A 9,524-nucleotide genomic window follows, 5' to 3' on the forward strand; every position below is an offset into this window, starting at 1 on the left:
CTCATAATCCCCAAAATGTCCATTGCTTTGTAGAATTTTAATCAAGCAGAATGTTAGTGTAGGAGAAAGGGTTAATGCTTTACGCAAGGTTGAGCTGTTTGTGGAAAAGAATTAAAAGGCAACAGGCTCCCTGGTAAATACTTCCCACTAAAATAAAGATAAATGTTATTAAAGCTTTAATTCAATATGCACTACAAATACAACAATGGTTAGGATATCAAAACTGTGGAATAGATCTAAGTGAAATAAGTACGATAAAAAAGTTAGAGTTACAGAAACAACTGCAAAAGCGGGGATACATTTAAAAAAGGGCCTGCTTTGAACTTGGGGCTTCTAGTAAAGATTAGATTAGGAAGATAATATTCTAGCTTGTATAGCCAATTTCTGCATAGTTCAACAGAACTCCAGGTCTTGGCTTGTGTGAGCAGCCTGTTATCTTGCACCTGTCTGTGATAGTAACCCATGCTCTGATCATGCCCTTGAAAATCATCTCGCACCTGTGATTGTAACCCATGTTTTGAATATGCCCATGAAAATCAAAGAAATTGTAACTAGGTGAAAGTGGACCACAGACTTGTTATTGTAAGTAGAAAGAATCATTATGTGACTTAGAATATAAAAATAAAGTCTGGTGCTAGAGCCAGGGCCATGCCATCAGCCTTGCTGTGAGTGTGTCTCTCATTTCTTCGAGCACCGACCCCTCTCACACCTTGGGAGCCCTGGACTGGCTGGAGCTGGTCTCTGGCATATTCCAGTGTTGCCCATAACACTGCTGTGGAGCACTGTGCTTTCCTGCAGGACAGCATCTCATATGCATATTGACGTTCGTTGCCATGACTTCCGTCTCCTTTACTGTGCATCGGTTCCTTTGCTTTTCGCTGCCTTTGAGGACGTTGATGTGTTGGAAGGACGCAGGCCAGTCCCTTTAAGGAGTCTTCCTCAGCGTGTGCTCATGATTAGATTGAGGTTATGCCTCCCTGGTGCAATCCCACCTAGGCAACACTGTGTGTCTCTGGGATGGTGGTCTGATGCGTGTGCTGTCCATCTGCTCCTCGGTGGTGATGTGAATTTCTCCATGGTACAGTCGCTGTTTTGCCCTTACAACTAAACAGCCATCTGTAGGTTGCTACCCTAAGATCCTCTGACCATGTTTTTCCCCCTTAGATTTAGTGTCCATTGATAGTCTATGCCTGAACTGGTCATTTCTCTGATGGTTGCAAGGAGGAAATTTTCTAGTTCCGTTATTTATTTCTGTTACTATAGAGAAATGCCATCCTTTCTCTTCTTCCTTCCAGTTTCTCTTCCTGTCACCCTGTCCCCCTGTCCATCCATCCATCCATTTTTCCGTCATCAGTAGGGACTTGTGCATTCCTGTTTTATTGACTTATCTATAATCTGCTAATGCCCTTTGTTTAGCTTGATGCTCAGTTTGTCCATGCTTATGCATTTTTGCAGTCTTTGTGTTGTGCTGTCATTAGAATTTTTTCCACCAGCAAGGAGAATACATTCAGATGATTTTTTTTAAAGATTTTATTTTATTTGAGAGGTAGAATTACAGACAGAGAGAGGGAGAGACAGAGAGAAAGGTCTTTCATCCTGTGGTTCACTCCCCAAATGACCACAGTGCCCAGAGCTGGGTCGATCTGAAGCTGGGAGACAGGAGCTTCTTTTGGGTCTCTCATGTGAGTACAGAGACCCAAGCAGTTGAGCCATCTTCCAGTGCTTTCCCAGGCCATAAGCAAAGAGCTGGATTAGAAGATGGGCAGAAGGGACACGAGTGGGCGCCCATGTGGGCTGCCTGCCCCCTATGTCACAGCTCTGGGCTTCGGGTGATTGTTGTTTTTATTTGTCCTTGATGCCCCCATGGAAGCACTTGCTGCATTGCCCACGTTTACTAAGAGACATCCAGCATCTGTGATTGGCAGTTATACCATTAATAATTATTACATCCTTGCTAATGCTCTTCATAATTTTTTTTCAAATTTAACTGTATCTGCTATATGATCGCTGTAAGCTTCCAGAACTAGTATTGGCTGAGGTCCTTTTGGCCTGAAGTGCCTTCTCTTCCTAATGTTCCTTTGTTAAAAGAATTGGCCCCACACTGAGGAAAACCAGAGGTGTGCTAAGAACTTGATTTCATGGCGTTTTCCTCCTTCCCGAGGGATAATTTCGAAGGACAGCCTGCTTAGATTGCACGCGGGCACTCCTAGTCACTTCCTGTCTGCATCTGTGGCGTCTCTGAGGTCTCCTTGGCTGCCTTTCAGATCTTCTTGAGCTCAGTCAAGCAGACATGTGGGCTTGGGAAGTAGGTCAGCGCCCCCGAGGTCTGTGCGCTGAGTGGGGGAGTGTGATGTCATCACACAGATGGGAGCGGTGACGGCAGTTGGAGGAGGCTTCCTCCCTTCATCCCTCAGTCCTCCTCCTGTCAGGGAACAGCACGGAAATAGCACGTGGAGACTGATGAGGGGAATGTGAATTAATTTCCCCAGGGAACCTCTTCCTCCCTTGTATTGTAAGACCGGCTTACAATGGTGCAGGAGTGGGAAACAGTCTCTGGTCCCTGGGGGAAAGCCTTGGGTTGGTTCCCTTTGCAGCCTGTGGGATGGGATTTCCGTCTGTGTGGTTCTAGCTTGGGTGGAGAGTATGTTGCCCCTAAGGCGATCGGAGGGCAGGTGAGTGCTGCTGTGTGATGCTTCAGTTAACAAGGTGCAGCACGCCGCGGGCACGCACAGGTGATTCACGGGGAACGTTTCCTTGCAGGTCACTTTGGAACTTCCTGGGTGAAGCACTACTGTACATATCAGCGGGATTCCAAGCAGATCAGCATGGTGCCGTTTGACCAGAAGTCAGGAGGAAAGGGGGTGAGTTCGTGTTTTAATTTCATGCTTGATTTGCTTGGCTAATCTATGTGAACAGTGATTATAATAGGCTTGTAAAGTCACAATGCCAGTCTTTCACTGTTATTGCCAATTTTTATACAGTAGCTCCAGGAGGCAATGTGCCTTGAAGAATAATGAACATAAGAGAATTATTAGTACTGAGTTATATTAGGAGCTATAGTTGGGAAATTTTCATATATTCCACACAGGTACACTGTCAAGTGTGTGCAGTATTTTCACACGCTACCATGTCATTCTGTGAAACTGGTTCATGCCACTCATACTCCATATCCACAGGACTGCCAGCTGACCGTTCTTTGTAATTTTTTAAATATTTATTTATTTGAAAGACATAGTTACAGAGAGGGAGAAACACAGGAGAGAGAGAGAGAAAGAGAGAGAGAAAGAAAGAAATAAATCTTAAGTCTGCTGGTTCACTTCCCAAATGACTGCAACTGCTGGCCTGGGCCTGGGCCAGGCTGAAGCCAGGAGCCTGGAACTCCATGTGGATCCCCCATGTGGGTGGCGGGCCGTCGTCCACTGCTTTCCCAGGGGCACTAGCAGGGAGCTGAGTGGCAGTGGAGCTGGTGCTCAGAGAGGATGCTAGCGTTGCAGGTGGCTGCTTAACCTGCCACACCACAGTGCAGGCCCCCAGCTGATGCTTCGATTGTTCTTACCTGTTGGCTTCGCAACAAGTTAGTCCCAAACGTAGCAGTGTTTAAAACCTCGCCATTTCCGTATGTCTTGCGGTTTTGGTGGGTCAGGAATTCAGGGGGCTTGCAGTTTCTCGTGAGGTCTCATCATCTGGTGCTAGAGCTGTGATGAAGAGGGTCTGACGCAGTGTGAAGCTGGCCAGATACAGCTCCTCCCCTCTCCTGCTCTCCTTGTCTGCCTCTTCCCGCTGTCCCGGGGTAACCTCAGGGCCTGTCTGTCAGGTCTCTGCATGGCCTCCTTCGGGCTTCCTGACAGCTTCGTGGCTTCAGGGCAGCTGCAGGTTTTCAGGAGTGCATGTTCTAGCAGCTGATGCAGACACTGCATTGCCTTTTAATGACCTGACCTTAGAAGCCATTAGCCTTTGTCAGTTAAAAACAAGGAAGTCATTAGCCTTATTTTTGCCCTGTTGGTTGAAATGAACCCCCAAAGTCCCCTGACCCCCAAGTTTCAATGGGAGTTTCACTTTCCCTTTAGAGATTTTAGTGTTTTTAGTAGAAAATATTTACATTGTGCTCAGAATCATTTCTGTGGTTCTGTCTTTAGCATAAATGATTTGGCAGTGGTGTCTCACTGTGGTCCTCTGTAAGCGTTCCATGCCTGCTCTTCTCTGTGGTGCAGGTCTGTGCACATGTCAGGTTTGCCTGTGCGTGGCGACGGCGTGGAGAAGCAAAGAGCTTCTTGGCTTTGGCATTGCACCCCCGTGCTGTGCTGGGCCCCTGCTCTCTTCCGCTCCCAGTTTTCCTTCCGGCTTTCCTGTCCTTGAGCCGTGGTAGAGGAGGTTGGCAGCATCTGTGTTCCCTCCCCGTATCTGAGCAGTAGCACAGCCCTTGTCATGATTCTTGCCAGAGGAGGGGTTGATTTGCAGAGAATCCCAGGAAAGTGGACATATTAAAATATCGTCACATGGAGAGAATAGAGGTAGTGGGAAACGAGACACTGTGTGAATAGGGACCCCTGCTTTTCATGCAGTGGGAGTGGAGGTGGGGCCTGCATTCTGCAGGTAGAGTTGTTAGTCCTCGAGAAACCAGTGCCCCTGAATCGCTCTCCCCCTCAGTCTTTATTTTGGAGCTTTTTATGTTGTGTTTCCCCAAACCTTTAATGAAGAACTCTTGTAGTTTCGGTACCCCTGTCTTCTCATACTTGAAAGTGCAAGGTGGGGACCGGTTATGGCAGAGGTTTGGAAGCCCAGATAGGAAATGCCCCACTAGGTTGTCCACGGGTGTGTGTATGAGTTCACAGGTGTATCTGAGGCCGTGGAAATGAACTTCTTGGGACGGGGGACACTTAATGAGTGCTACATTAGGACCGCGATACCATGATGGACTGTATTAATTTGTCACATTTATTTTACCCTTTAAACTTTCCAGTATCCTTATTGTCCTCTATCACAGTGTTGGATCCAGTCTTCCTTCTTCCAGAAAGGCAGGTGTTGTGCAACAGGGGTGAGCTCCCACTTAGAACGCCGGCCTCCCACACTGGGGCACCGATTCAAGGCCCTGCTGTTCTGCTTCTTATCCAGCCCCCTGCTGACGTGCCTGGGAGAGCAGCAGAAGGTGGCCCAAGTCCGTGGGCCCCTGTTGCTCAGCTGTATGACCTGATGGAGTTCTTGGCTCCTGGCCCAGACCCAGCTTTTGCAGCCATCTGCGGAATGGACCAGAGAATTGAAGATCTCTCTCTGTCTCTCCCTCTCTCTCTCTCTAACTCTGATTTCCAAATAAATAATCTTTAAAAAATAAAGAAGCAGAGAGGAAATGGAGGTTCTGAGAAAGTGATTTATGAGGTCGTACAGCCAGTGGGGTACAGAGCCAGGACTCAAACCCCGATCCTTGTTCTCAGTCTCCTGATCTAAAGCTACTGTCGTTGCCATGATGTCGCTCTCTCTGCTCCACCTTTGGGAGGAGGAGTGTGACGTCATGGCGATCTGTAGGGAGGGCTTTGGGCTGTCTTTGCACTCCTGTTTGTACAGAGCTGTCCTGGGTGCTGGAGGTGGGCTTCCCCGGGACAGGAGGATGTTTTCTGATCCTAACGTCCTTTTCTCCATCCTTTCTGCCCCTCACTGTCTTGAATTTGGACTTTTTTCCTTTAAATCATGGGTGGGGAACCTTTTCCTGCCAAGGGCCTTTTGGATATTTATAATATCACAGTTATCAGCTTAAACTTTGCTGGCTGTATATTTACTGAGTTTCAGAGTCTGGCCAGTGTTTGCTTTGACAGGACCAGACCAAAGGATTTTGTGGACCTTGAATGGCCCCCGGCTGGACCTTCCCTACCCGGGCTTTAGGAGCTCCTCCTCTTCTAGCTCTGGGCCTGGAGCTGTGAGCAGGTCTGCTCCACCCTCTGGGAGACCTGGCCCCTGTGGTGAAGGAATTTCCCCGTTTCCTGCCCTCTGAGATGCGGCTCCTCTCGGAAGACCCGGAGCGGCCTGAAGCTGATTGTGTGCCTTCCCTGGCTTGGGACCCCTGGTTGTTTTCTGGCTGCGTGGTCTGGCCCCTGCCCTCCTTCAGACTCTTGCTTGTGTCGCTTTCTGGTTCCCTCTGGGCCTCCCACTGTCTCAGTTTCCATCCTGTTCCTGCAGGACTCCTAGACCCTGACCACAGGGCCTTGCAGCTGCTGTTCTCCAGCCCATCCTTGTCTTCTTATTTCATCTCCTAATCTCAGCTCAGAAAGCCTCTCCTAACCTTCCTGACTGTGGGGAGCAACCCGGACTAGACTGTTACTGGAATTAAGACTTATTCTATGCATCTGCTCTCCCACAATATGGCGCTGGGAGAGAAGAAAACAGCTTCTACACAGGTGCCTCCAGTTCAACCAATAAACTGTAGGACTTGCTCCTGATTGGAGGAGGGCAGCGTACTCGGCGTGTGGGCAGCAGAGTTGGGATTGGCGGAGGAGGACTATAAAGGAGGAGAGAGACGGCATGCACCGGGAACATCTAAGGGGAACATCTAAGGGGAACACCTGTGCAGCCCCCGAGAGAGCCGGCCGGCGGTGTGCCGCTCCCCTGCAGAAGTGGGGAATGTGGCAGGGGGAACCACCCTTCCACGGAGGTGGAAGGGACAGTAGCCAACCCGGGAAGAACCAGCAGCAAACCCGGGGAGGGCCGAGCAGACGAAAGAACAGCGCAGGGTCCTGTGTCGTTCCTCCACGAAGAGGGGGAGCGACACCTGACCACATCAGATCCTCTTAACGCAGCTCTTGTAGCGCATCCTGCCTCTCTCTCTCCCTTTTCTTTGTAGTGTCATCATAGTGATTTTTTGTGTATGTAAGCGATGGTTATCTGTACCGAGCACTTCTCCAGGTTGCCAGTAGTTGCGCAGCTGGGTCCCCTTTGCAGGCTTTCTCACGGGGTGTGGTCGGCTGCGTCTTTTCTGTGCTGAGCCTTGATGAGTCCAGCAGATCCTGGCGGAAGCTGGTCCACGCTGTGACACCTGAAGCTAGTTAGTTGTCAGCAGGGCCACAGTTCCCCGTGTGTGACTGTTTCTCACAACAGTTTAAAGACCTTCGCTGGTTGATCTGCAGTTCTAGAATGGAGCAACGTTTGATTCTGTAGAACACAGTAAGTGGCCCTCTGAGCCAAGCGGAGGAGGCGGATTTGACAGGCAGAGAAAGGCTGAAGAAAGCAGAAACAGGAATGAAGTCATCTCAAAGCCACTTTCCTTGTAAGGTGGGACAGGGAGACAGAAAACAGAAGAAAAAAAAAAAAAAAAAAACTGGTTTACATAAGGTTGACTTCAGGCTACCTTTTTAAATATAAAGATTAAGGCAGAAGGAACTTTATTATTGTGTGTTAGCAACAGAGGCTAGCATCTGTGAAAAATTCTGCCATTACCTCTCATTTCTCCCAGGTTCTTGGAAGATCCAGTAAAGAGCTTAGTTTCAGTTTAGTAGCCTGGAGCCTGGGTGACTCCACGCTGATCTCTGTGGTCCACGGGAGCCTGGTCCTAAACAATGGGCCGTTGGAACTTTTATCTAACACCCTGCGGTGCTTCACAAACTGGAGAAGGAACAAGTCTCAATCTAAGAAATTCATCTTTGCTATTTAATAAAAGACAATAGATGTAAGGCTTGGGAACATAAACTGTCTCTTCCTAGGTTCCGTGTTTTGGTGATATTCTGATATTAATAGGTGGTTACATGTACCTTATGTAGTCACATTTCCTCTTGTAACTCACAAGGGAAGCTTCCTAATTTTGCCCCTGCTTTAGAAAAAAGATCAGTAGAGGCAAGGAGAAACGGGAACCCTCACAAACTCGGAAGTGGCAGGGAAGAAATTCGAGAGAATAGCTTCTGTGTTTCCCGGCAGTGTTAGGCGGTGAAGGTGGCGTGTTTGACTTCAACATGGAATTCTACTCAGCAGCAAATTCCTTACAGACACAACACTGCGAGACAGTTATGCTGAGGGAGAGAAACCAGACCCACTGTGTGCACACTCTGGGACTCCATTTATATCAAAGATGGAGGTGCAAACTAACAGCTGGGTCACTGGTCGCCTGGGGGTGGCCCGGGAGGAATGGCGCATTACCTAGGGCCCAGAGGGGAAAGAGATGTTCGTTGGCTTGCTTGTAGTGATGGCTTTACTGGTAAGTACAGCTGGCAGACTTTATAAAGTGTAGACTTTAGACAGGTGCAGTCTATTGTACATTATTAAATGTCAGTAAAACGGTTAAGACTGATTTATTGAGCACCTACTGTGTTCTGGGATCCGTGAGCTTAGGTGACACAAGAGTAATAAGCAAAAACAGACCCAGTCTCTGCTTTCAGGGAACTCGGGCTTAACCAGGAGAGAGGAGTTACTGCAATCATCACCTGTGTGAACAGGTGGTTTCAACTGTGGTCACTGCAGTGCGGGAGGGAGGGGTCCATGGTTCTGATATATGGCCTGGTCTCCCACAACTTCCTGAGATGTGATGACCAGCCCAGTGTCATAGAAGCTCAGGGTTCAGGAGAGACCACTGTCTTGGTCTCAGGCCCGTCTAGTTGATCTGCCGTGGGTTGATGTTGAGCTGTTCTGGTGCACAGGTACTACAGATGTTTGACTCCCAGGACAACGAGGTGTGCAGACTGTCGCTGCGCGAGTCCCTGCCGGAGGCCACATGCAGTCTTCTGCTTTGTGTGGTTGAGAACCCTCCGGTTTGGGACACAGCGACTGCTGCTGTTTGTCTGCCTTGCTCTTCCTGCAGAGGGGCAGGGCCCGTGTTCTGGCCTCCTCTTGATGGTTTGTCTGTACCACCAGGGAGAAGATGAAACAATCACCCTGAAGTCCTGCACGCGGCGCAAAACAGATTCCATCGAGAAGAGGTTTTGCTTTGACGTGGAAGCTGTAGACCGGTGAGTCGCCGGGGCGGTTTTCTCAGAAACAGATGCTGCTGAATGGGGATTTCTTGCCGTGTGCTGTCAGCCCCCTCTGTCCTTCCCTCCCCCCGTCCTTCCCGTTTCCACTTCTTCTCCATCTTGCACACTCATTCCGCTTGGAGTAGGCCTCAGGTCCTCGTGGATATGCAAGGGTCAGTACACTTGCTTGTCTTTGAGGCTTGGCACTAACCCCTGGCTTGGTTTGGTTTGACTTCCCTGTTAGCACTTTGCAGCTCAGGAATATGAATTATGTCTCAAGGTGTTTAAAGAGAACATTTTATCGCAATTGTTTCAGCCCCTTGTGATTTCTTTTTCTACCTAAAAATTAACACAGTGTTTGATTGGATGGAAGAAGCTTCACTCATAAAAATAAAACACCAGTTTTTAGTTACAGTGTTTCGGGGGGGCCGGCACTGTGGTATAGGGGGTAATGCCTCTGCCTGTAGTGCTGGCATCTCATATGGATGCCGGGTTCTAGTCCTGGTTGCTGCTCTTCCAGTCCAGCTCTCTGCTGTGGCCCGGGAGGGCAGTGGAGGATGGCCCAAATCCTTGGTCCCCTGCACCTGCATGGAAGACTGG

At 48.9% G+C, this 9,524-nt stretch overlaps 1 protein-coding gene across 14 annotated transcripts in view; it reads left to right on the forward strand.

The window, feature by feature from the left end:
- The window catches only part of ARHGAP26 (Rho GTPase activating protein 26), a 448,382-nt gene that overhangs the window by 145,543 nt on the left and 293,315 nt on the right, over positions 1–9,524 (forward strand). For 11 of the 14 annotated variants that reach the window (XR_016236253.1, XR_016236252.1, XM_089336015.1 and 8 more), the window contains exons 9-10: positions 2,761–2,861; positions 8,827–8,921. Coding sequence is in view for 11 of the 14 variants with exons in the window: in XM_089336015.1 (XP_089192141.1) it covers positions 2,761–2,861; positions 8,827–8,921 (196 nt within the window). In the remaining 3 variants the exon portion in view is untranslated. Of the gene's footprint in view, positions 1–2,760; positions 2,862–6,488; positions 7,150–7,209; positions 7,258–8,466; positions 8,613–8,826; positions 8,922–9,524 lie in introns of those variants that run through there. The other 3 variants (XM_089336020.1, XM_089336016.1, XM_089336018.1) reach the window with 3 other exon arrangements.

Source organism: Oryctolagus cuniculus, chromosome 6 (assembly GCF_051225735.1).
Source record: "Oryctolagus cuniculus isolate XC-2025 breed Fujian yellow rabbit chromosome 6, ASM5122573v1, whole genome shotgun sequence".
NCBI classification, from domain to species: Eukaryota; Metazoa; Chordata; class Mammalia; order Lagomorpha; family Leporidae; genus Oryctolagus; species Oryctolagus cuniculus.